Source organism: Leuciscus leuciscus (assembly GCF_965113295.1).
Source record: "Leuciscus leuciscus genome assembly, chromosome: 23".
NCBI classification, from domain to species: domain Eukaryota; kingdom Metazoa; phylum Chordata; class Actinopteri; order Cypriniformes; family Leuciscidae; genus Leuciscus; species Leuciscus leuciscus.
The window spans coordinates 5,856,430-5,884,350 of NC_138747.1; the positions used below are offsets into that span (position 1 = coordinate 5,856,430).

General features: G+C 37.0%; 1 protein-coding gene across 17 annotated transcripts; it reads right to left on the reverse strand.

The window, feature by feature from the left end:
• Positions 1-376: 376 nt before the first annotated feature.
• Positions 377-27,914, reverse strand: LOC309487808 (uncharacterized protein). 17 transcript variants are annotated; one of them, XM_082155664.1, is made up of 17 exons: positions 27,826-27,914; positions 27,218-27,514; positions 26,826-27,131; positions 4,240-4,290; positions 4,070-4,117; positions 3,253-3,306; positions 2,888-2,938; positions 2,559-2,609; positions 2,428-2,478; positions 2,240-2,302; positions 1,938-2,015; positions 1,784-1,802; positions 1,567-1,594; positions 1,379-1,451; positions 857-952; positions 650-699; positions 377-533 (listed from the first exon to the last, which is right to left on the reverse strand). In XM_082155664.1, exons 1-17 carry the CDS (start codon positions 27,878-27,880, stop codon positions 444-446), a joined length of 1,461 nt encoding a protein of 486 aa, XP_082011790.1. In that variant the 5' UTR covers positions 27,881-27,914; the 3' UTR covers positions 377-443. The 17 variants fall into 17 exon arrangements, with proteins under 17 accessions (XP_082011790.1, XP_082011781.1, XP_082011795.1 ...); XM_082155655.1 differs by having other exon boundaries at positions 2,559-2,624; XM_082155669.1 differs by lacking the exons at positions 26,826-27,131; positions 27,218-27,514 and adding exons at positions 4,835-4,915; positions 10,286-10,582 and having other exon boundaries at positions 2,559-2,624; positions 27,826-27,904.
• Between the last annotated feature and the right edge of the window lie 7 nt (positions 27,915-27,921).

A 27,921-nucleotide genomic window follows, 5' to 3' on the forward strand; every position in this document is an offset into this window, starting at 1 on the left:
GTTTATACTCCACGCAATGTTTCTGTGACTGTCTAAAGCATGAATTTGACAAATGCCATTCACTGCAAATGTCATTCAACTCCCCATCTCTGGACGTAATATGGGTGGAACTTGCTCTATTCCAGCTTCACCTCTGTGGATCTAATGGGTGGAGCTTGCCCTAGTTACTTTTAGAGTTATGGTGTGGCTGGAGCTTCAAGCTCCACCCATTACAACCAGAGAGGATAAGCTGGACCTCCATTGTCTCTGTAGTGAATCCCAAGCACTTCTCACAAGGCAGTATTGGGCTAGAGAGCCTTGCCAGAGAAAGTCTTCTGCGTGGTCACAGAGGTCACAATGCATTTCACGGCAAACACTAAATGATGAAAATAAAAACTTTTGTCAGCAAGTAAAGATATTTTATTTATATTGAATGTACATAATGAAACACGACATGAGACTCATCAGTGCATCTTCACCAAACTGTAGACTTGATCTCCTGCGTTTGAGTGAACTGGTTTGTCAGGGATCGTGCAGTACAGGTGGTAAACATTCTTAAGGAAGACAACAGAAAGATTGATAAGACAGACAAGATAAATGTTTGTAATCTGTTCATGATGGACTTCTCGTTTGTTTATGTGGGTTTGTGGTGTGACTGTTCACATATTACCTCATTTTCCTCTGTATTGCCCTCTTTCTGTTGAGTATTGACCAAGACTTCTGTAAAGCAGAAGCGTCATTTCACTTTAAATAACATGTTTTGACTGTCAAGACTGTGAGAAAGTGAGAAAGTTTTGAAACCAGAGTTTGTTTTTATAGTAAAGACCGAGAATGATTTGATTTGTCATGATATGACCACTTTAATGAAAAATCTTACCTGAGGGCTGGTAAATTGAATTCTCAGACGTAATGAAAGAGTCAGTTGCTGTGGGATCTGGTGTGCTGTCCTGATGGGACTCTGGGTGTTCGAGGCCTTTGGAAGAACAACATGATGAAGAGGGTCAAACAGAGTCAATATCCAAAACAAGAGGACAAATGTCAAATGGCTTCGCATAAAGATAGAAACTTGTCATTTTAGAAGTTTTACAGCCCCTCATCACGGCTTCTTTCATTGGAAGACAGTGCAAACATTCTGCAAAATAGCTCATTTTGTGTTCCACAGTAGAACACGTTTTGAACAGCAAGAAAGTGATTAAATGATTTTCATTTTGGCATGAGCTGTTCCTTTTAGAGAAGATGTGGCTATTAATGCTGATCTGCTGAAGACTTGAAAGAGGAAATGGCTTCAGTTTCCGAGAAGCTGGTGTCACTATGGTGTTTTTATCTTAGCAGATTTATTTGTAATTCTTGGTGACATCTGTTACGAAGCGTCACGTTGTCTGAGATAATGTTCTCTCACCTACAGAGATGGGCTGAGATGTGGCTGGTACAGAAGTGATCAGAGAATACATCTCTGCAGGTCCAGAACAGCTCTAAAAAGCATAAAGAATAATTAAGGTCATGTCCATTTCAGCCATTCTTAATCATTATGGTATTATAAATATGTATTACTTTGTGATTTAAAAAAAGAATTGCAAAGATACTCACCATACCAATTCCTTGACTGGGCTCATTGCTAAGAATCAAATAATGATCTTTATGGCATCTTTGCATGCATGCATGTATCAGATAATGTAATAGACATTTGCACATACAGATCCTATAGACTACAAAAAACTGTATTAGTATCTCAATGATACTTAAATAACACTGTCTCCAATACATATCACAGACTATGAAATTGAATGCATGAAATGAAACTTACTGTTTTCTTCGTTTTTTACCTAGAAAAACAATGAGCTACTGCATTATGTTCAGTTTTTACTCCTGTACAGCATTTTGATCAAAATTCACATGATAAATGATTTCACATAATAATATTTAACAGCATGGAGTGTACAATTATAAACTTGACTTACTTGAAAACCAGCACAGACAGATGAATCCAGTCAAAATGACACCAACACCAGTGGAAACCAGCACTATAAACCATTTGTCTGTGTCAAAACAAAACCAGCACTTTAATACATATTTATGAGCATTATGATGATTAATATAGTTGCTTTAGATACATCAGTCCACCTGACAACTGAAGTGATACATGTAGATCTGTTTTACATTTATTGTGTGTATGGAAAGAAGTAAATGTTCTACAGAGATCTGAAAGGGAATGCTATGGTCAAATCATTTAAATATGAAAGAAAAAGATTTATAATAAAACCTGTATATTTTGTTGCGGGTGGATCTTTAGAATGAGCTGTTGAAGTGTGAACAATAGAAACCACTGCAACAAAAAAGAACTCAAATGATGCATGATGAATATACACAGCAGTGTTTCAGTGTTTGATGAAGTCACTGTAAAAATATTTTTTTCTTAAATGGCGTTATAAAGATATTTATAAAAGTTACCAGTCCTGGTGGATGCTGGGGTTTCAGTAGTGGAAATGGCAGCCATTGTTGCTGAAATTGAAATGGTAAAATAATGAACTATATGAATTACGAATATTTGTATTGTCAGGTAGCTACACTAAACTACTCACATGTTTCTGTGTTCGTTGGTGAAGTTTTTTGAGTGGATGTTGCTGCTGAAACTGCAGTGAGAACATCTTAAGTTGTGTATAAAATAAAAATTGTCTTTACAAAGACTGGCATAAATCTTATCGTTGTACTGAACTCATTATAGTAATAACCATGATAGCAGATCCAAAATTATCTTTTTGTTTTGTGTGTGTGAAAAATACACTAAAGTAGGCAAACATATTGGGTGAGACATGCAATGTTCATCCATGACTTAACATTTTGAGCAGACATCATTTTGGAGCAAAACAATTTTGCCATTTGCTTGGCAATTTGGCGTCTAAATACGTACCATGTTCTGACATATTTCTGTTACCAGGCAGAGTAGAGTTTGCTGTGAAAACTGCAACAACAACAAAGAAATAACAGTTCCACAGCATGTATAAAATAGAATGTTTGAAAAAATATTCACATAATTCATTAGCAATTATTAACCATGTTGAAAAAGCAGCACAATCATGAACCTCGTGTTTGTTGAATTCATTGTGCTTGTACTTAATACTTCCCACTTACCTTCAAGGACTTCCTCTTTGAGTTATAAATTAACAGTATAAATAAACTTTCAATGAATCCCACATATATTCTTGAACCTGACATTTGAATCCAACATATTCTACACAGTCACTTTAACCGTTGAGGAGAAGTGGATGAACTTACATATGGTTTCCTTTGTTGTGTTTGTTGGCAGGTTTGTCTTGGAATGGAGATCAACTAATATAACAAAAAACATATAGGGCCCTATTTTAATGGTCTAAACTCATGGTCTAAAGCACACAGCGCAAGTGCACTGAGGTCGTGTTTCCGAATCCACTTTTGCTAGTTTAACAACGGGGAAAATGGTCAGCGCGCCCCGCGCATTGTCTAAAAGGGTTGTCTCTCTATTCTCTTAATGAGTAATGGGTGTGTTTTGGGCGTAACGTGCAATAAACCAATCAGAGTCTCATCTCCCATTCCCTTTAAAAGCCAGTTGCGCTCACGCCATGGCGGATTCGCTATTTACATTTACACAGCATACATGACATGGCATGTAATATTTGGCATTTTTGTGTGCTGCTGCGCGTCCCTGTGTGTGTGTAATAACCAGAGTGTACGAGCGTTGTGGACCCATCTATAGGCGCACATTATTACTAATACGCTCTTTAAATAACAACAAAAAAAAACGTTGCGCCATTGACTTTAGACCAGGTTTCAGTTGGTCAATGGCGCAGTCTCAGTTGCCTCAAAATATCAACGCGCCATCAACACACACCTAATTTTCAGACCAGCAGCCCATGGGCGCACAAATGGGTGCAAATGCATTTGCTATTTAAACAATGTGGTGCAGGATGTGAAAATGATAACTGTGTCAAGCTGAAACTAACAAAAAACACTCGCGTCGCGCCTGGCGCTGCATTGCGCCAGGTGTATGATAGGATCCATATAGCAATCATTTTTGAAATTTTATCTAACCAGAAATGATGTTGTCAGTACTTACCAGATTTACTGTATGTTCTGGTTTCAGAAGTGGACCTTACAGTTAATGCTGTTGAAAAGAAATTTTCATGTACAGTAAATGTCCAACAAGTAATCATGATCAAGGAATAATGTTTTTCGTTCCAAAGACATTCATGGTGGAGTAATAATAATGCTTTTTTGATTACTCACAGGTTGTCATGGCTGTTGTAGTAGTATGTGCAGCGGTGGCTGTTGTTGAAACTGCAGAGACAAATTACCAGCATTATAGGGCAAGCTTTAAAGCTAAGTTTGCTTGTTGAAGATACAGGTCCTTCAAATACAATGAAGAAGAGTGATTTGTCTTAAAGTTGCAAAAACTCTGTTAACTTTAATCCTGTTAGTACTTTTGTAATGTGCAATTTTGGAGGGAAAACAACTCCATAAACATCTGTATTAGCAGCAATTGATTTGATGATTTCTGTAATGTTTTGTGGTATCGATTCAACAAAATACAAACATCTGTCTGATAATATCAATGCTTCAAAGGTTGGTTGACACTCATGTAAACTGTCAATCACTCACTGAATTGCTCTTATCTTTATTCTGTTCATTTTATCGCCATTGTTTAAAAAACACAATTAATCAATTCAGAATATATAAGCATGTTTCTGAAAGAAATTTTAATTGAAATATTTCTGACTTCAACATTTATTTATTTATTTATTTATTTAACATTAACATGTATTCATTTTTGTAAAAGTCACAGAGTTCAAAAGTAGCTGCAGAAAAGATTGATCCAAAGTACCTTCTGTAGATTTGTCAGACATAGACTTGCTGTCTGACATCTCAACTTTGATCACATGATCAACTCGTGACTTCCTTCCTGCTTAAATATATCAGTTTGTTCACTTGCACATCACACTGTGGTTAAACGTTTGTCTGTCACAGATCACTGTCTACTTATTCACACTGTCTACAACTGCTATAGAATCAGCTTTAACATGTTGTTTCTGATTTCATAGTCTGACATCGAACCACAATAAATGAGTCTCAACACACCACAGGGATTATAATTAACCATATTCAAACCTTACTTATATTTAGTATATTTGTCTTTTCTGTATTGCATTATACAGCCGATTGAAAGAGTCTTTATAAATAGTATCTATCCAGAAGTGTCCTATAAGGGTTACATCACTAACACTGATGGTGGGTTTCTCAAGTGAATCAGTTTGAAGTGAAATAATCCATATAGTTACTAAACACATTGAAATAACGGTTTCTAACCCAGAAGAACAGCAGTGAAATCTCTCACCTTGAACCGTCACTGTAACAGCAGGAGAATGAGAGGATGGTTTATCAATCCTGTGCTCAGTTATGTAGAAGCAGTAAATGTCGACTGATGCAGGAGATTTTACATCTGCCCATCTGAGCACTTCAGCACCAGTGAGATCGAGTTCACACTTCCAACTGACTTTTGTATTGTTCTCTTCTCTGTTTATGTAGAAATTACACTGTTTCACTGTAACATCTTCTGGCGGCTCACAGATCATCTTCACTGAGCTGGACTCACTTAGGACATCTGGAAATACTTTTACAACAGGAGCTTCTGAAACAACCAAAACAGACAAATCAATCATTACATCTCCTTATTGACCATATTTACATACATCGTTTTGGTTTAATCTTTAAACAAATGAATGCCTGGTTTCAAGGCTTAAATCTAGTCCCAGACTAAAATGCATGTTTGAGCTGTTTTAACTGAAAGCAACTTGCACTAACATATCCTGAAATATGTCAGTGCCATTGTTTTGTCTCAAGATGCACACCAGTAATATATATATATATATATATTATTTTTTTTTTTTTTTTTTTTTTTCTAAGGCACCTGTAGAAAAGATTCTTAAATGTCCTAATTTAATTAAAGCCTACTCCTGGCTTAACCTAAACCCTGTCTGTGATATCGGGCCTTAAACTCATGTGAACAGTAAACTTTTAAATGACCGTGCAGATTTTCCAAATAACTCATTTACATGAACATGTCCAATTAATATAGATTCTTATTCCACCCAAGCATTAGCTTAATCGGGTAATTGCAATCAGTTTAATAAATTGTAATTAAAATGCTAACAAAAAACGAATATGCCTTAAAGCAGAGAGGTTGCAGGTTCATGTGTTTGCTCTCCTGAAACATAACCGTACTGATCACACATGCTGAAATATTTTTGAAAATGTAACTTTTTTTAACTGCAATTGAGGACATTCAGTATTTAATCAACATTAAATAACAGAGATCACTTACTGTAAGACTGAACCTCCATAAACAGCTGAAGAGCAATGAAGATGAACAACTCCATTACAGCGAGAGTGAGAAAAGAGACGAGTCTCACACAATGGGTGAATTAGGAAGTAACACATTAGACCACAACCATGTAATGCTTGTGCAGTCAGAACTATGAAAATGAACGTACATCATGAGAACACATGTTCAGCAGATCTGGGACACCGGTAACATTTTTTGTAGGCTCACAGACTACAGGCACATAATGTCTGTCACGCTCTCCCTGTTTTACTTTAGTTTCCATGGACTTTTAGTTTGTTTCTCTTATTATCCTGTTTCTTGTGTTCCTTTGTTCCCGCCAGTCCTTAGTTGCCATGGATATTCATTTAATTAGCACACCTGTCAGTTTGAGTTCATCATCCTGTGTATTTAAGTCCTTCAGTTTCCTCAGTTCATTATCTGGTATTGTTTGTGCATTGCACGCTGTTTGTGTTATCATATTGGATTGCCTGAGTTTTGCTTTAGTTAATACAAAAGCTGTTATTTTGATTTACCTCATCTATCTTCATCTTTGGACTAAAACGTTACGATAAGTGAAGTGGTTCAGTTGCTCATTGAACCGACAGTTGTTTAACAGAAAATAACACTGCAAAGTCCTGTCATTATTACAAAGCTGTGGTTGCCATTATTCTGTAAAACTGCAGTAAACATTTTAAGATATTTATAGAACAACCTGTAAATTGTACAATTTAAAACTAATTTACACACACACACATTTTAAACCAGTAAATCCTACAGCTCTTTTCTGCTGAATCATCAAGGTCACTCTGATACTAAAATCTGTTTTGTACTTTGACCATGACAACTACCGTAGCAGTAAAGAGAAAGGTAAATACTAAAATAAGGTGAACGCAGTGTCATGTACACACTAAAATATGGCAATAAACATTAATTTAATAACATAAGATGTAACATAAAACCCTGATGTCCATAACTGATAACAAAAAAACTGAGAAGAAACATAAAAAACATCAAATTTAAAGTGTCACACAGGGAATGTTTTTTACTTACAGAATGGCACATGTAACAATATTTTACTGTAAAATTACATGAATGTAATGCAGGAAATTTTTAGATGATAAATATATGAAATTTTTCATATATATATATATATATATATATATATATAGGTATATATATATATACAATTAATAGGTAATTTTCATCGCCATTTAAGTGAAATTACTGAACTTAAATATACGAGCTTGATAAAAATGATCATTATAGAAGAAAATTTCAGATGGCACTTAGAGGCTTTTGCATCTGAACTGTTCATATATATATATATATATATATAGTAGGGGAACTTAATGTTAAACAATTAACATGGCATCTTTTACAGTCTTTTACAGTTAAAATGAATATTATTTTTTACAATGAATACAAACTGAACAATTTGAGCACTATATGCTAATTTTGTGAAATTGTTTGCTGCAGTTAAAGCAGGGCTATGCAGTTTCGGGATTTCTTCGCTGTATTCTCGCTTTTTGCTCGCAGGTTTCTCTCTAGAGCTCCCCCCACAGCTTCGGAATAGATATTTGACAACACTGTCGAAAAACTCGTTGGCGACTCTCAGACACCAGAGGCTATAGATCAACGACATCTAAGCAGATGGGACATTCTTTAAAACGTCTTCTTCATTCGGGTTCGAACAGCGTGAGGGAGCGCAATAATGACAGAATTTTTTTGCCGTAAAGCAATTCGTTACATCGCGAGACCTGATATCACGCGATACTTCCTGATGCTGAGGCCCGCCGGCCCAAAGTTGTAAGGGTGGTTTTTCGGCTCACAGGCGCTTGGGGGGTGCGAGACGACCACCATTCAACCCGAAAAAAGTCATTTAACTATTCCAATGACTCCGAAGCTGTTCGGTTAAGGTAAAAAAGTTACTTAGTTCACCTTTTAAATGCAACTTTATTGTTAGCGCTCAATAGTTGATTAAAAAAAGTGTACAAATATATATATATAGAAATTAGATTTTATATTTTTGAAGCTTCAAATCTGTCACTGAATCTCCATCACTGAACTGAGATAACTTGAAGATCCTTTCAACTCTGTTTAACATTTTATCGATATAAAATATAAATATAAATATTTATATAAAATATAACATTTTCTCCCAAAATCAGAATGTGGGAAAATACCTCCAAGCTGCCTTGGCCTGCTGATCAATATATGAACTCAGTAGCTACTGTAAATATACTATCATTCTTTCTGTACAAATCATTTTTCTCTTTTGAGGTGCAAGAAGTGAAGAAAAGAAACGGTTCATCCATGTTTTGCGGAGCACACAGAGGAAGTTAACAGAGATGTTGTTTCCACATGGCAGGAGCTGTAGTTCACCTCTGTGAGAACATCATCAGAACCTGCACACATACACTTTATTATTATCATATGTTTCAAGGAGCTCATAATAATTATACTTGTACATTGCACTTACTGTCAAAGTGGCAGAGATAGAGGAATCCCATGAGTCCAGACAGAAGTAAACCAATACCAGTGAAAACCAGCACTACTAAAAGCCATGAGCCTGTCAAATGACAAAAATAAGATTTTATTCCATGTTTATATTTATATCAGATATATTATGTGCACATTTTTTTGTTTGTTTTTTTGTTAAATTTGGAGGAAATTTCATAGGTTTGTTTTAGTTTCTACAGATATTCAGAATATCAGTTTTGTATTGTGTTGTGAGTGAATGACCAACCTTCAGAGTGAATGTGATCAGTAGGAGGAACAGCTGCAACAGAAAAGATCTCAGATTAAATCATATTACAATAAAAAAAACTGCATTATGATTACAGACATCAGTGTTTCTAGATAATCTCACTGTCAGGAAAAGGATTCTTCTTATTTAACATTTAAAACAGATTTAATATTCTCTTATCAACAAAGCAAAAATCCACTTACATGTTTCTGACTCTCTGGTGGTTTCAGGCAGAGCAGAAGCTGGTATGAAAACAGCTGATAGAATCAACAGTGTGTCAGAGTGGGATGAGATATGAGAGATATGAAAATATTAGCCTAAAATCAGTTGCCAGAGACGATGATAAATAATACAGTTTAGCTAAACAATGTGTGGCGGAAGTGCGTGTCAAAAGACCGAAATGAGTGACTGTCACGCTCAATGTGTGACTCTTGAAAGCCCTGCATTTTCCTGTATAACAATTTGACTGCTAAATCCTGCGACTGACTAATCATAGTCACATAGGAAAGCTGTGCAATAAACTAACAATAATTTCTGAAGCAATTTAAAGTGAAATGAGCAAAATGCCTCAGTTTGATTGCCAAGTATGTTTTATTTTCAAAATAAACATAACTCAAGTTTTTTTGGCTGTCAAAGTTTCACCAGTAGAGGTCGCTGTTGAAGATACAAAGGGAGTTGAGGTTGAAGCTATCAATGTCAAAGGAAGAATTTAGTTTGGAAATAAAACTATTTGGTTGTGGTATTCATACAGAATAACATACAATAATACAATATAAATATATTTAAAAAACTGAAAAGTAAGCTGGGAAGAATCATTTAATGTAATAATCATTATTAAAAAAAAAAAAAACATCCATTGGTTTAGTCAACTAATTTAAAATGCACAGCAAACAGCAGAAATTAATATGCAAAGGTGTTTTAAATACATTGTAAAATTTGTGATGATGTGTATGTTTAAATATAAGGTGTATGTCACACATATATCACACCATTTTTTTATTCTTTTTTTTTTTTTAAATAGCTAAACTTCACTCACAAGTTTTTATGGCTGTTGTCAAAGATGAAGTAGATGAGGTGACTGTTGAGACGGGAAAAAGATATCAACAATGATACAATGTACATTTAAGTTATGTTGGCTTGAGAAAGCATTTAAAAAAACATTACAATAACAGTTTCTAACGCAGAAGAACATCAGTGAAATCTCTCACCTAGAACCGTCACTGTAACAGCAGGAGAATGAGATGATGGTTTATCAATCCTGTGCTCAGTTATTGTGTAGAAGCAGTAAATGTCGACTGATGCAGGAGATTTTACATCTGCCCATCTGAGCACTTCAGCACCAGTGAGATCGAGTTCACACTTCCAACTGGCTTTTGTTTTGTTCTCTTCTCTGTTTATGTAGAAATTACACTGTTTCACTGAAACATCTGCTGGCATCTCACAGATCATATTCACTGAGCTGGACTCACTTAGGACATCTGGAGATACTTTTACAACAGGAGCTTCTGAAACAACCAAAACAGACAAATCAATCATTACATCTCCTTATTGACCATATTTATATTTATCGTTTTCCAACAACAGTCCATGTTTTGGTTTAATCTTTAAACAAATTAATGCCTGGTTTCACAGAAAAGGCTTAAACCTAGTCCTAGACTAAAATGCATGTTTTGAGCTGTTTTAACTGAAAGCAACTTGCACTTAAAATATGTCAGTGGCATTGTTTTGTCTCAAGATGCTGTGATGGATTTTTTAATGAATAAAATAGTAAACTGTATTTTAAACTAACCATGTTTCTAACATCTAACCTTATTTCTCTTTTTAGGCCTAACATTCTAACACTTTGAAACACAATGTACTAAAACGTTCTGTTCTTTGTTTTTGAATGTTGCCATACTTTACTTTGGTTGTATGTGTGTAAAAATAACAAATATGGGAAATGAAACTAGACAGATGACTAGGCTTGAAACCTGTTGATTATAAAGAAATCATTAAAACAGAATTTGCTCCTTCCTAGTAACAGAAGGGTTTGCATATGAAGAACCAATCAAATTGTAGGGAAATTATGTAATGTTTCATGTCATTTTCGCCCATAGCCCTATTTTATAAAAACTGTTGTATCCGTGTTTTCTGGTGGGATTCTCAATGGAATTTGTCTGAGATCCTCTGGCCTTGCTTCTTCTTGGGAGATTCTCTGGAGAACTGCTCTGAGATCCCCCGGCCGTGATTAAAGCATTTAAAGGACATTTGCTGAAGTCTGTTTGTCGATTTTTGCTGCGCAGCAAGTCAGATTGGGAGCAAGCTAGTTAGGGGAACAGTTAGGTATAGGATTAGACTCAGCCGCCATTGACTGTTTTATGGGCGCTAGAGTATAAATATTATAGGACATAGTTAGGTTTAGTGAAAAATATACAACAATGCACACCAATAATGTTTTTTTTTTTGTTTTTTGTTTTTAAGGCATTTTTATAAAAGCTACTTAAATGTCCTAATTTAACTTTAAACTCATTAATGGGCCTTAAAGGTGGGCCTTGTTTTTTGCTAGTTTTAGCCTGACACAGTTATCATTTCCATGTCCTGCGCCATGTTTATAGCAAATGCGTTTGTGCCCATCTGTTCGCCCATGAGCTGCTGGTCTGAAAATGAGGTGTGTTCGGGCGCATTGATGGCGCGTTGCTATTTTGAGGCAACTGAAATAGACTGTGTTTTTTTTTTTGTTATTTAAAGAGCGCCTTAGTAATGTGCGTCTATAGGCGGATCCACAACACTCGTACACTCTGCTTATTACACACACATGTACGTGCAGCAGCACACAAACATGTCAAATATTAAAACATTTGGAATCCGGCTTGTCCCGTAGATGGTCTGCTTGTGCACTTTAACCTTGCGTACGAGCAGATCCGTTTCCTCTCTGGAGAAGCGTTCAGTCTTTCCGCTTGCAAAATTCCACTATGTAAATAGCGAATCCGCCATGGCGCGAGCGCAACTGGCTTTTAACCCTCTGGGGTCTGAGGTGTTTTTGGGGTCCTTGAGATGTTTTGACATGCCCTGACATTTGTGCTTTTTTCAGTTGCTTATAAACATATTAATGGCAAAGATGTAATTACACTCTATTTAGCACAAACAGGGCTACCATAATATGTGAGCAACATGTACATGTTTGTAATTTTGAGAGAATAATGTTTATGCATGGTTATTGAAAAAACAAAAAATTAAAGTGTCTGAAATAAGGCCACAAAACACATACTAAATATGTGTCCACAAGACTTTTGACTAATGGATGTTGTCGCCTAGAGTTTTTGCTTCAAAATGATCTGAAAATCACCCTGCCTTATCATTCACATAAAACAATACATTGATTAAAAGTTTGTAAGACACTTTTTGTTTGGAAAGGCAATATGCGTGGGGGCGTGAATGATCATGAATTATGATGTGATTCACACCTGAGAAGACAATGACCCGCATAATGAGACTTTCATTCAGGTGTGTCACTGAGAGGATATCACAAGAAAGAATGCGAGGACAATTTTTAAAAAATATATATATATATATTCTACACAATTGGTTCAAAGTTAGAGTTGGAAACATCTTGAAAAAAATTTGTCTTTTTCCACAAATTTTGGATGCATGCAAATTGTATAATGTCCAAGGTAAACATTTCTAGTAATTGTGCAGTTAATTCTCATACTGTATTTTCAGAAAGTTTTGGAATATGTATCCTCTCCCCAATATGTCACTAATAAAACACAATAAAAATTATTGAATGAGAAGGCTTATATTGACCGATTTAGATTTTGTTTTGATTTACCTTGTAAATATATTTTTTTGCTATTTTATTAAAAAGGTTACAATTACAACAACAATTACAATTGTAACAATATTTCAAGTGTAATCTTTCTTTGTAAAAAGTATACATTTTATCATACGTATTTCAAAGTTAAGGATTCATTAGTTTGAATATTGGAACAAACACTATAATAACATATTAGTTGATAATTCAATATACCTGCTTTATTTTTGACAAAACATCCCATACTATATCTTTAACATAATGAGCAGAAATTGGCAAACAAAAGATTATTTGATGTGGCAGTAGTCTATTTTACAGTAAAAACTTTATGATCTATCCAAAACTAATCAACAAAATCTTGTCTAAACATTCATATGTCGTCTGTAACATATCATTTATATGATATATTAGCATATAAATGTTAATTTGCAGTTTAATATGTTGCTTATACAAAGACATTTTATTTCAACATATTTCAGTCGATTTTTACTCATCTCAGTATAGCAATATAGTTTTTTAAAAGCTAATTTAGTAGATGTGTTCATGTAAAAATAACATGTTTACTAATATAAGTGCAAGAGTGAATGAACGGTGCAGATGCACGCTGTTGTTTACTACAGCTGTCGTAAACGTGTGCCATTCATTCATTCACACACAGACACGCGATTCATATTTAAACAGTCTTTTTGCGGTTTAGAGACACTATTCCATATCGCGATTAGAACAAAGCACTTAAGAATAAAGAACTTTAACAATGCTCAGCTGGATCAGTTGCTCCTCGAAATGAAACTAAACCAGCACTTCTGAGGTAAATTTCCTAGGATTATTCCTCATAGCAAAGCAAGACGACGTAAAGTAGGTTAATCTGATTAAACTTGATGTGTTTTATCGAGCTGATGTGGGCGTTGACACGTTTGCCTGGATTGCCTCAGATCATTTGAGTTTCAATAGCGCGCTCGTGGGCGTGTTCACATTAACAGTTAATGAGTATATGGGAATCCTAGCGACTCCGCCATGGCGTGAGCGCAACTGGCTTTTAAAGGGAATGGGAGATGAGACTCTGATTGGTTTATTGCATGTTACGCCCAAAACACACCCATTACTCATTAAGAGAATAGGGACAACCCTTTTAGACAATGCGGCGGGGCGCACTGACCATTTTTCCCATCGTTAAACTTGCAAAAGTGGATTCGGACATGCCCTCAGTGCACTTGCGCTGTGCGCTTTAGACCATGAGTTTAGGCAGTTAAAATAGGGCCCAATGTCTTTACAACAGCACCAAACTAAAATGTATGGGATAAATTTTAATTGTTTCTACTTTTCCTAAAATGTATTTCTTCGATAGCTGCACTTTTCTCAATTTCTGGAATTACTTTCATATTAAAGGTCCTTATTGTACACCTTTCTGGAGTTTTATTTTAGGTTTTGATGCCCTTAAGAATATATATTTGCAGTATAAGTGCCAAAAACCATCTCAATATATTTTTACAGCTCCTTTCTCAGAAGCTCTGCCAAGAACAGGTCGATTTTGCCCTGTCTAATTCATATTCATGAGCCTCTCTTCTGATTGACCTGTTGTTTTCTGAGTGATGCACGACTAGGCCAACCACAAGTAGGGTCATGTATGCTGTAGCCTGCTGTGGCTTGGTGATGCTCACAAGTAAGGTAAATAAAACACCTGTAATGATGGTGATCATTTATTTGTTGTTAAAGCATAAGCATTCACAAACCACTGTTAATTTGACATAAAAGCAAGCAAAGGCTACTGCGTGCATGGTTTGGCATGACAGAAATAGCACAAAATGCGCTCCCTTAAAGGTGCTCTAAGTAATGTTGGGTGACGTCACTTCTTGTTGACGTTCAAAGTATTGTCAAACAAAACGGAGCCTAGATAGACCCTCCCTCCTCATCCGCGCACCAACCCCCCCAAACCCCACCCCCAAATCCTTCTTGTCGGTTATTGGCTGGAACAGTTTGTTATGTTTCGTGGTGTGGGTTAGCCCAGTTTGTTTTAGTTGCAGTTTGTGGAGCCTGGGCTGTCTACAGAGACCGCGTTTTTTTTTACAGTGTGTTCAGGGGACAGGCAGCTAGCAGATAGTGAGGAGTTTGCTGTATGTGACAAAAAAATGTTTGGCCTAAAAAACACGTCGCTTAGAGCACCTTTAATAATTCCTAAAAAGCTGTCATCTCAGTTCATCGCGATCTCACAAAGCTCCGTTATTATCAATGAAGCAATACATTGAAATCTTTCATAATGTCAACACTTCGTTTGTTATAATCAGAGGATTTGCCAGCATGCAGATTTCTGAACAAAAACTCAGTTTTGAGTCGTGAGTGCATTCTATCTTAAATTTCATTGCCCATTGCGTTCAAGACATCAACACATACGTCTGTGATTGGCTACATTGCTCAATGCTGCAAACATGTTATAAATAGAAACTCGTTCTGGCCTGTAAATCATTTTTATTTAGTTTTAGCGGGTTTTAGTGGTCCCGCGGGAGTGCAGGTCTCTACATCCATCGACTGAACAGCATTTTCTCAACATGTTTTCGTGTTGTTGTTGCTCAGCAACGATGTTGTCTGGGGGCTGGGCAAAAGGAGGTTAGGGGGCAGTGCTTGGGGTAATGACTGAAGGCGGTGACTAGAAGTGGCAGTAGTTCTGCTTCTGACATCTCATTTTTACGGAAGTCACAACGTGTCGTAAAAAGGCACAGCTACTTTATGCAGGCTGTGTGCATTTGTCTATAGATTGACTGTTTAAACTTATATGGTAGTTACATAGACCCTAGACCTCTGTTATCGTGACATTTTTATCATGTTTCATTTTTGACAATATGGGACCCTTAACATGTGCACATGTTAATAAACACTACAGTGGATTTTCCAAATAACTCATTTACATGAACATGCCTAATTAATATACTTATTACTAATAACCCAAATATTTTACAGTCAGTTAAATACATTTTAATGACATTGCTAATGTAAAACAAATATGCCTAAGTTTGTAGGTTCATGTTGGTCTACTGAAACATACTTTTTAACATATAAAAAGTTACATTTTCAAAAAATATTTCCTGATCAGTACGATCAAGAAATATTTTTTGAAAATGTAACTTTTTTAACTACAAATGTTGACATTTAGCATTTAAATGAGATTAAACGACAAAGATCACTTACTGTAAGACTGAACCTCCATAAGAAGCTGAAAAGCAATGAAGATGAACAACTCCATTACAGTGAGAGCAGAGAATGTCTAATATGGCGAGAAGTTTCACTCTCACTACACTTCCGGCTTCTGAACTGGTTGCAGTTCCACTCTGATTCCATATGAGGGCGCTCACAGGACGAGTGCAGAATGAATGGAGGTCAATGGCGGTATACCCCTCAAAATCCACTTTTCTCAGGATATAATTTTTTGTCTAGTAATTTGAATGTTGTATTCGAAAGGAGATGCAAAGAAATTACACATTGCTGGGTGTTAGATTTTTTAGAGTCACTTATTTGATTTAAAAAAGTCTTTCAAAATGTCAATGACGTCAGAATGCTGACGTCATTAGCAGAATGCTAGCGTGTTATGGGCAACAACAACTCAACCTGTAAGAAATCAAAACGACATAAGTACTCGTTCATTCAACTTTCGACCTAAAACCCATGTTGAACTTGCAAAATCTACAATCACATCTGAGATTTCTCAACGGCAATCGGGTGAAAGAGACAAATTTAGCCGTCTAGCCCCATTGACTCCCATTCATTTTGTACTCATGGCGAGCGCCCCCAGTGGAACTCTGGTGGTACTACAACCAAAATTCGGTACAATAGGGCTTAATAGGGAGTGGACAGGCTCTCCGTAGACGGGCTCTGGTGAGAGTGAGAAAAGAGACGAGTCTCACACAATAGTTGAATTAGGAAGTAACACATAAGACCACAACCATTTAATGCTTGTGCATTCAGAACTATGAATATGAACGTCAGTGGCGGTTCTAGGGGGGGGCCCCGGGGGGGCCAGTGCCCCCGTGTCAACAAGCTTGGCCCCCCCTCTGGCCCCCCTAAATTTGGAATCGTAAAATCACACCAAACAACTGCGCATTTATTCAGTTGCGGCGCCTTCATCTATAGGCTACACTGCAGCACGACGTATATTCACATCAAATGTTAACGCAGAGGAACGGGACACTGCAGTTCACAAAAGTTCATTATTTGCATGTGCTTTAAAGCCTTGCCGGTTAAACATGTCATTCGCTGCTGATGCGCTGTTCAAATATGCGCTTTACTGAGCGCGTACACTCGACGCGCACATGCACTGAGGGTGTACTCACACTAGCCAGTTTGAACCGTGCCCGAGTGCGTTTGACCACCAAAGCGCGGTTCGTTTGACTAGTGTGAGTGCTCCGAACCGTGCCCGGGCGCGGCTCGATTAGCCGGCCCTGGCCCGCTTGGAAGAGGTGGGCCAGAGCACGGTTCAGTTGGACTCGGGCGCGGTTCGCATGCAGTGTGAGCGCTAACCGTGCTGGAGCACGGAACAGGACGCGTGACGTCACGGTTTTGCGACGCTCCAAAACCAACATGGTGGGGAAAGGGTCGCTTTGGTCTACGGCAGAGGTGCAATGCTTGTTGGAAATTTGGGCAGATGAGAGCATACAAGAACAGCTGGACAAAACGCATAAAAACTCAGATATATTTAGAAAAATCTGTGACTATCTTCTTAGTCATGGATATCAAAGAACTACCGAGCAGTGTAGAGACAAGGTAAAAAAAACTGCGGGCACAGTATTTAAGGGTACGGGATGCACTCCGTAAATCGGGCAGCTCTGCAGAAGAAAAGGAAAAATTTCAATGGTATGACGCTGTCGACAGTATAATTGGTAATGACGTAAGCGTGCTCCGGCACGAATGCTGAAACCCTATGTGAGTGCAGGCCAGAGGGGGAGTGGGGAGGGGGGACAATCGTACTCGGGCCCGGTTCATGGCAACCGTGCCTAGTGTGAGTACACCCTAAAAGCCTGTTACTGGACTAAGTTATCTTTTGAGTCTTATATTGCGCTAATACTGTCAAATACAGACATTGTTTACATAAACAAAGTTGGTTACGTCTAAAGTGAAAGCAAACAGAGAAAATTAATTAAAATCTGCTTGTCATATGCGGTGTATATTAGACGCGTCGCGTGCAGTTCTTAAAGAGACAGTAGCCCTAATAATAAACATGCTACCGCTTGTCCTTAAAGAGATAGTTCACCCAAAACCAAACAGTTGCTGGTCCCCATTGACTTCCATATAGTAGGAAAAAAAAATACTATGGAAGTCACAGGGGTACATCAACTGTTGTGGTTACTCACATTCTTTCAAATAACTTTTATTTTCAACAGAAGAAAGACACTTATTCGGGTTTAAAACAACTTAAGATAGTAAATATGACTTTTTGGGGGGAGAACTATCCCTTTAATGTTAATAAAACAACAAAACACACAGAGGAAATCATTCACTGCTCTTGACTGAGAACTTTAAGTCTGTTGTGTTTTATTTTCATATTTGTTCATTTAATTACTTTCTCATACTGTTAAATACACCTATAGCTGAAAAAATAAAGCAGTTTATTTCATTTGTATATTAAGTTGTGTATGTGTAATATGTATCTCTGTTCTTAATTTTTAATAACAAAGAAAATAAGGACAAATATTTTTATCTTCGCCTTTGGCCTAAATGTCTGCCATTCTTTTTTATTTTATATTTTGTTTCCTATAAGGCTTTGTTTTTAAAATAGGGAAATTAGTTTGGCTGTAATGTTCAGTCACTTGCAAAATAGTAAAACCAACATTAAAAAAAAATCGTGATAAAATCGTGATTTTCCTGAAAAAAAAAATTGTCATATGATATTATTGCCATATCGCCCACCCCAGGTGTAAAAAAGTGCCTAGATGTGCTTAGATGCTAAAAATGTGTTATTATTGATCATTAAATCACACTACAATTAAACATAATGAAACATTCATTTGAATTGAAATTGTTTTATTAGCTTAGCTAATATAATTTATTAGCTTTTTCTAGAGATTGCAGTCATACATGACATGGTGAAAAATGACTTGAAATAATACTGAAAATAGGTTAAGATGAATGTTAAAGGTGTGCCCCCTAAAAGCACGAGTGGCCCCTGCCTGGCCACCCCAGTTACTGTGGTCTAGAACCGCCACTGATGAACGTACATCATGAGACCACATGTTCAGCAGATCTGGGGCAAATGTAAAAACATTTGTAGGCTTACAGACACATAAGTAGTTTTGTAAAAGTAACATTAAAGGGGTGGTTGATTATTATTTCACTTTTCTAACTTTAGTTAGTGTGTAATGTTGCTGTTTGAGCATAAATAACATCTGCAAAGTTACAACGCTCAAAGTTCAAAGCAAAGTAAGATATTTTCTTTTAAAGAAATAATTTCATAAGGACTAAACAAACGGCTGGTAGGGACTACACTATGAAGGTAATATGATGCCATAAAGAATCGCATGCGCAGGGTAAGATTTGTGAAAGTAGATTACAAGCGTAAATAAAATTTGCGCTTGCAAGAGAAGATTGTAAAGGTGTAAATCGCCTTTCAAGTGTAAGAAAAAAATATTTGCTGCATTTAACTGTTATTCGTAAGTGTAATGCATGGATTGTGAAACTACAGCTTCATGCTTACGCAAAATAAATAGGATCTGTATTCTTGTGATTTCCATTTTTCTGTGCTTACACTTTTGGCAAGTTTTCTTTTTTTTTTTCACAAATACGGCCAAAAGCACTGCAAGCCTGTGAACAGCAATTTGCAACCGAAAACAACAGAGTCAGGAACTGCAAAACAGATTCATTGCGTAAAATAAAACTTTGTGTAAAAAAATAAACTGCTGCAAATGTCTAAATGACTTCTTGTGTACATAAGTTCCCGATATAACCCGATTTGTACAGTTGCATCTCTTTTAGCTGCGCTTACAGTTTTAGCACGATTCTCTCACTCTTTGAGTTTTGCAAGCGTTAAGAGGAGGGCAGGTCCACCTTCTTCATGTAGCCAATCAAATGAGCTTCTCGCTGACTCTCGTTTCACTCTTATCTGATTGGTTCAATAAACACGCCAGTCGCCAGAACACATCTTTATCTTCATTTGGCTCAGCATTTGTTGCCGAAATTGTACTTTTAATGCACACATACATGTTAAATAAATAAATAAATAAATCATGCTTGCTTAATAAGTTGTGCACCATTAGGCTGACTAAATTAGTTAATACCGAGTCTACTCAAGCTGTTGCACCCGTCTTTTCACATGCAATACAGTACGTAACACAAATGCAATAGCATGTCACTCTGTAGGCATCTTAAAACAGTTCCCACACCAGTGATTTTATAGATTATCATGACAGAATATGCTAATCAAAGACTTGAAGATAGTTAACTCCACATCAGCAACATTAATTCATCAACTATAACCATTCAAAAATGTCCTGTTGCATTCTACATGTTGTCACTTCTTCTTGAGTCTCTCCATCATTATCTTACTCCATTTTAAAGGCAGAACAGTTTCTGACATTTTAGTGCATGTCTGTGTGAGGTAATCTGATTCTGAGCTGCTAACACACACAGCTCTTGAAGCTCCGCCCTTTGTGCTGGGAGCAGCAGCTCATTTGCATTTATAGGGACACACACAAAACAACGCATTTTTATACTACCCCTTTAAAATGTGCCAAAAATAATGGAACAATTAAGAGACTTTAAGAAAGACTAGGTCATAATATCAAAATGAATGATGTGGAATACATTATTCACTCAGTGGTCACTTTATTAGGTATTAGGTAGGTTTACTCTTTGATGCATGAAAGCAACAGACCATCATGTTTTGTCTACATGTGTTTTACTTTCATTTTCATGGGCTTTTAGTTTGTTTCTCTTAGTCTTATTAGTTGCTCAAAATCTTTCTTTTTAGTAAACTCTGTGTACACAAACAATGTTCTCAATGCTCGAGTTCATGTGTAGAGCCTCTGGTGATACCCTCGAGCAAAGTTTCATGTTGTGTCGAGCCTTCTTAGTTTTTTAAAAATAGACATTTTTGATGCTATCATAGAAGTGCCCCTAGCAAAAGGCAATTTGACCTAAAACAAAAATTCTGTCAAACTTAAAAGTGGCGTTTCCATTCTAATTATGCTTTTTAAGCAAAGTTTGCCTCGGGTAGACTAACAAAAAGACCCTAGGTTGCATTTTGGCGAGAGCTACCCTATAACATAAAACCCTGATGTACTTAACTAATAACAAAAAACTAAGAAGTAACATAATTATTAAAATAAAAAAAATCAAATGTGAAGCGTCACACAGAGAATGTCAGTTTATGGCTATTCACTGTAAATTATACGATGATTTTCTCCCAAAATCAAAATGTGAGAAAAAACCTCCAAGATGCCTTGGCCTGCTGATCAATATATGAATTCAGTAGCTACATTCTGAACTCATTCTTTCTATACATAATTGTTGTCTTTAAATTAGCAAGAAGTGAAGAAATGAAACAGTTCATCCATGTTTTGTGGAACACACAGAGGAAGTTAACAGAGATGTTGTTTCCACATGGCAGGAGCTGTAGATCACCTCTGTGAGAACGTCATCAGAACCTGCACAGATACAGACTTTATTATATGTTTTATATCACAGAGCTCAGTTTATGCATATGTAAACTTACTGTCAGAGTGGCAGAGACAGATGAATCCCATGAGTCCAGACAGAAATAAACCAATACCAGTGAAAACCAGCACTACTAAAAGCCATGAGCCTGTCAAAAGACAAAAATAAGGCTTTAATACATGTGTATATCTACTGCAGATATATTACTTGCAGATTTTTTATTTAATGTTTTATTTAATTTAATTTTAAAGTTGTGAGTGAATGAACATCCTTCAGAGTGAATGTGATCAGTAGGAGGAACAGCTGCAACAGAAAATATTTCAGATTAAAATGACAATAAAAAAATTGATCTACTGCATCATGATTACAGACATCAGTGTTCTTTCTAGATTATCTCACTGTCAGGAAAAGGATTCTTAACATTTAACACAGATTTAATATTCTCTTATCAACAAAGCAAAAATACATTTACATGTTTCTGACACTCTGGTGGTTTCTCGGAAGCCTCCTCTTATCTGCCTCAGAGCATCTAGCATACCATACTATGATACAATAGGTCAGCACACTCTCAGTGGAAGAACGATAGAAATTCACCAGCAGCTTTTCACCCATGTTGTTTTTCCTGAGAAGTCTCAGGAAGTGTAGTCGTAGCCTCGCCTTCTTGATGACCGCTGTAGTTTTTGCAGTCCAGGAGAGGTCAGTAGAGATAAAAGTGGGCAGAAATTAAACTTTTTGGACCATCTCAAAACAGTCCTCGTTGATGTTAAGGGGAAACAGATCCACCTTCTGTTTCCTGAAGTCTATGATGAGCTCCTTTGTTTTTGAGACGTTTAGAGTGAGGTTGGTGACTGAACTCCATGATGTTATTTTCTGGACCTCATCTCTATAAGCTGTCTCATCACCACCTTCGATAAGTCCAATCACTGTTGTGTTGTCCGCAAATTTGACGATGGTATTACTGTGGTGGGCTCTTCTGCCGTCACACTGTAGGTGTAGAGGGAGTACAGTAAAGGGCTCAGCCCACACCCTTGTGGAGAACCGGTACTAAGTGTACGGGTGGATGACACGTAAGGGCCCATTTGCACAGTCTGGGAGCGACTGGTGAGGAAATTCTTTATCCAGGAACATCGTAACAGCCCATAGTCCTGTTACTATGTATTATAGTAGGTTGTAGTACTACTACCGTCCTCATGGGGGCTCTAAGCTGCTCTCCTCCTCTAGATTAAATCCAGGTGAAGTAGTAGAGGAAAAGGGATTGTTTGGATAGGAGTAGTCTCATGGCTTTCTACACTGGTTATCAGCAATACTGAGAGTCCGGATTGAGAACATTTCAGTTCAATTCACGTTTATTTGTATAGCGCTTTTCACAATACACATCATTTCAAAGCAGCTTTACAGAAAGTGCATGAGTCCATATTACAATTTAGAGTGTTCTGTTATCAGAGGTAACTGTCTAAGTTAAGTATTTCAGAAATGTACATACAAAGTCACAGTTAGCTTAAAATGTATTCATTTAAACAATGTAATAACTTAATGCAGAAACAATGAGCTCATTGAAGTAATGAATACTTGTTTGTTAACAAATGATTATGACATTTAGAAAATATAGCATTGTGTTGAATATTTGAACATTGTGTTTCAAACTCAATCTGTGTAAGTGTTTTCTATGTTTTATTTTTTTCTCTCAGTTGGTTTGTATATAAGTTGAAATTTGTTTCACATGTTTACCTTATGTTGTACGTGTTGGTTAGCAATTAAGCTAACGCTCAGTTGTATGTCTCATTTTAGAAGGACTCTTTTGTAGGCTATTAGTAGTTTGAATGAATACTACTAATTCTCTCATTGAAGGGACACCACATCCTAAAGTGGATTTGCGACTGAGCACTAAAGTGGATGATGGTTATAAAGTGGATGATGGTTATGAGGAATAAAGTGTTCGTGTGGGAGCACATAGTGGATGATGGTTATCATTTGGACTATCGTTTGTCATTTACGGAACTGTATGTCATCATCGTCTACACAAAGTACGACTGACATTTTCCAAAAGACACATTTGCACTTCTCGATAGATAATGGTCATATTGAGAAGTTATAACCTCAAAACGTTTTTTTCTTTTCATCCATTATTCGCATCTGAATCTATGCTGTTTGCTTTTATGTCAGCGGGATTCATTGATACGGGTTCATAAGGCTGTTGATTGTTATTTCTGTTTTCTTTATCATACTATATTGTGGATTGCGTACAAACTTTATTGCATATAAACATTTACATTTATTTCTGTTGGCAGATTTTTCTCAATATTTCTTTCCTGGTTGAATATGATTGAGGTGCATAAATTTAGAGTGGTTGGTGGGCCCCTCCCATAAAATTATCATTAGCTGTGCCTTTTTAATATAGGAGGATGGTTATAACATGTGGGTGTGGGGAGTCCTTAGTTGACCAGTTTGCTAACTAGAATGTCTGCGATTATAGTATTAAAAGCTGAACTGTAGTCAATGAAAAGCATCCTGATGTAACTCCCCCTGTGCTCTAGATGGCTCAAAATAGTGTGAAGAGCTAGCCTGGGTTTCCCCATGCTGCCTTGCACGCAGCGCGATTTTGTTCACGCTGCTAGGCAGCCTGGATACCATGACCAGATTTTCCCCTCAAAAAGGGAACCAATCACAGAACGGGGAGGGAGCAGCAAGACGATGACGACGTCTATGCGACACACCGAAGCAGTTTGTTTATATCTATGGATCCAACATGGCATCAGACGCGAAGTTACCTTTCGATGCAGCCTTAGATAGTGTTCTAAGTAGTTTAGAACGCAAGTTTATTTCGTCTTCTTCCTCGTCGAATTTCTGTCGCTCTACATACGTCATCTGGTATAATTGAAACGATTGGCTATGAGCTACGTACAGGAGCATTTGATAGACATTCGTAGCGCCCAATAAACGGCTCTGGGCATTCGTAAACCACGCCTCAAATACGAGAAAATTAACATGTGGTTCCCAGACCACGTCTCAATGAGAATGAGGTCTGACGTTAGCCAGGCTAGTGAAGAGCTAGGGTTATGGCGTCTTCAGTAGACCTGTTCGTTCTGTAAGCAAACTGATGCTGGTCAAAGTTAAGAGGGAGACTGGTTTTAATGTGATCAAGACCAGTTTCTCAAAGCACTTCATCATCACCGGTGCGAGTGCCACCGGACGGTAAGACTGCCTGAAACAGATGTTTTGGGTATTGGTATGATGGTGGCTGACTTCAGGCAGGGTGGTATGATGGCTTGTATCAAGGACTGATTGAAGATGTTGATGCAGACCTGTGAAAGCTGGTCAGCACATACTCTGAATACCTTCCCAGGTACCCTGTCTGGGCCGGTTGCCTTTCTCTGGTTCACTGACCTGAGCACCCTTCTCTCCTCATACTCCTGTAAGATGAGTGTGTGCGTGTTAGAGGTGGATACAGGCTGAGGTAGTGAAGCTGTGTTCTGCTGGGTTACCTCAAAACGAGCAAAGAAGCAGGTCAGCTCCTCTGCCAGTTAGGCGGAGTAAATATTCACCGCAGTGGTACTGCAGCCCCTGAAGTTTGTGATAGTCTGCCACATCCGCCTTGGGTCATTTCCTGAGAGATGATCTTCTATTCTCTTCTTCTAGACCCCCTTTGCTTCTCTGAATCCTCTCTTCAGTTTAGCTCTTGCTACAGAGCTCTGTCGCCTGACCTGAAGGCAGTGTCGCGGTCTCTGAGGAGTGTGCGGACCTGGCTGGTCAACCAGGGCTTCTGGTTAGGGAAGATCCATATGTATTTGTCCACAGTGTCATTACCAGTAAAGAACTTAATGTAGGACAAAACAGTCTCAGTGTATACACTCAAGTCCTGATATTGAAATAAGCTCCACTCAGTGTCTGCAAAACAATTCTGAAGCTGAAAAAAATGCATCCTCAGGCCAAGTTTTAATGGTCACCTTATGCGGGCTAGTCTTCCTCCTGAGAGGGGTATATGCTGGAGTAAGAAGTAGAGAAAGGTGGTCTGACAGGCCTAGGTGAGGAAGAGGTATAGCTCTATATGCTTGCTTAATGTTAGTGTACACATGGTCAAGTATATTTTCACCCCTAGTCGGACACTTCACATGTTGGTAGAATTTAGGGAGTACTGACTTGAGTTTTGCCTGTTTAAAATCCCCAGCTATAATATGATATATAGTTAACTATTTATATATTATTTTAGCACTACTGTGTACACTACTGTGTTCCCTTTTAGGTATTTTTTTGTTATACTTGAAATATAGGCCTAACATAACAATATCAGAACTGCTCTTGTGTTTTTGTGACAGTTGTAAAAGTTTGACCAGTAAAGACTATCACACATTAGACAAATAAAAGTAGATGTAAAGTAATTTATTTGTTTTTAAGAAAAGTGATTAAGTTTTACTGTTGTATATAAATCAGTTATTTCAACATATATGCATTAAGAAAAACTTACTCTGGATTGTTATTGTCACTGGATTGGAGTGAGGAGATGGTATGAGAACTTGTGACTTCTCCACAGTGTAGAAGCAGGTTATTCTCACAGATGAACTCTGACCTTCTGACCAAATACTGATCTGAGATCCAGTGAGTGAGAGCTGACATGATGAGCTCTGTTCTGATTTACTTTCTCTTCCATTTATGTTAAAGACACACATCTCCATCTTCAGATCTTCAGTATTCTCACAGCTCAGCTGAACTGTGTCTGTTTCCTTAATAACTGAAGCAGATGCTGTTAACCTGGCCTGAGGAAGACCTAATGAAGAAGAAAGTAAAAGACTGAGTAATGACCTAAAAAGCAATGGGACATTTTGATCGCTTGGTTTCTGTTTTTAAAAATAGCTGGCAGAGAAACCTCATTGGTCCAAACAGTCTCATTGATTTTCAGGATTCACAAATGTTTGACTAATGAATTTCCATGATTTGTCCATGATCTTCCCAGTCATTCATGACTGTTAGATTTTTGAATAATTGCATACATATTTGGACAGATTTATAAATGCCTTTCACATTTGACTTTGAAAGTAAATTTCACTCTACATTCTCTCTCATAGATGAATATCCAGTTGAAAAAACTTTTTTTTTGCATGCATTTTTACTCATCTGCATGACATATTGCAGGCCTGAATATTGCAATTTAAAAATGTATTTATTAATATATTAAATCAAAAAATGTATTTACAGTTTTATCATTGTCTATTGTTAAACACATTTGGACATGTTTTACCTCTGCATTTTACAAATACAGTGACAATATTAAATAGTTTTGTTTACTAATTTATTTACTATTATAATATAGCTTATCATGAAGTTCTCACCTGTGATGGTGTGTGTGTCACTGCGCGGTGATCTGATCTCAGGTTCAGTGTTGATGTAATAATCACAGCTCAGATTTCTGCTGTTCACTGATCGTGTGAAGAGTTCACTATAGCTTGGATAAAACGCACAAAAAGGATGTTTTCCAAACTGACTCTTCTGAATCTGAGAGACATTTCTATGCAGAAGAACATCCTCAGTGTAGAGACTACAGGTGAGATCAGCTCTGACTGAAAGTGGTATTTCACAGGCTATGTTGATCTGGACATAATCATCACTAACACTGATGAAGGGTTTCTGAAGTGAACCTGTTTAAGTCAAATAATCCATAATTAATAAAAAGAAAACAATGCAATAGCAGTTTCCAATCTAGAACATCAGTGAAATCTCTCACCTAGAACCGTCACTGTAACAGCAGGAGAATGAGATGATGGTTTATCAATCCTGTACTCAGTTATTGTGTAGAAGCAGTAAATGTCGACTGATGCAGGAGATTTTACATCTGCCCATCTGAGCACTTCAGCACCAGTGAGATCGAGTTCACATGATGGACTGACTTTCATATTCTTCTGTTCACTGTTTCTGTAGAAATGACACTGTTTCACTGTAACATCTGCTGGCGTCTCACAGATCATCTTCACTGAGCTGGACTCACTTAGGACATCTGGAGATACTTTTACAGCAGGAGATTCTGAAACAACCAAAACAGACAAATAATCATTATATCTCATTGACAATGTTTATTAATATTTACAATTACAATGTGCAATAATATTCTGAATTTAATCACATATTTTCTGTTCAAAAATGTACAAATTGCTGATGTATACAGTAATACTCTAGTAAAATAAATGTATCAGGTAGGTTGTAGTTCATATGTTTGTATGTTCATATTAAAACTTCACACACATCACACATGCTGAAATATTTTATCCAATAAAACTTTGTTCACTCTAAATATGGACTTATTTTAAAAGACATTAAACAGCATAAATCACTTACTGTAAGACTGAACCTCCATAAGAAGCTGAAAAGCGATGAAGATGAACAACTCCATTACAGCGAGTGTGAGAAAAGAGACGAGACTGGAAGTAACAC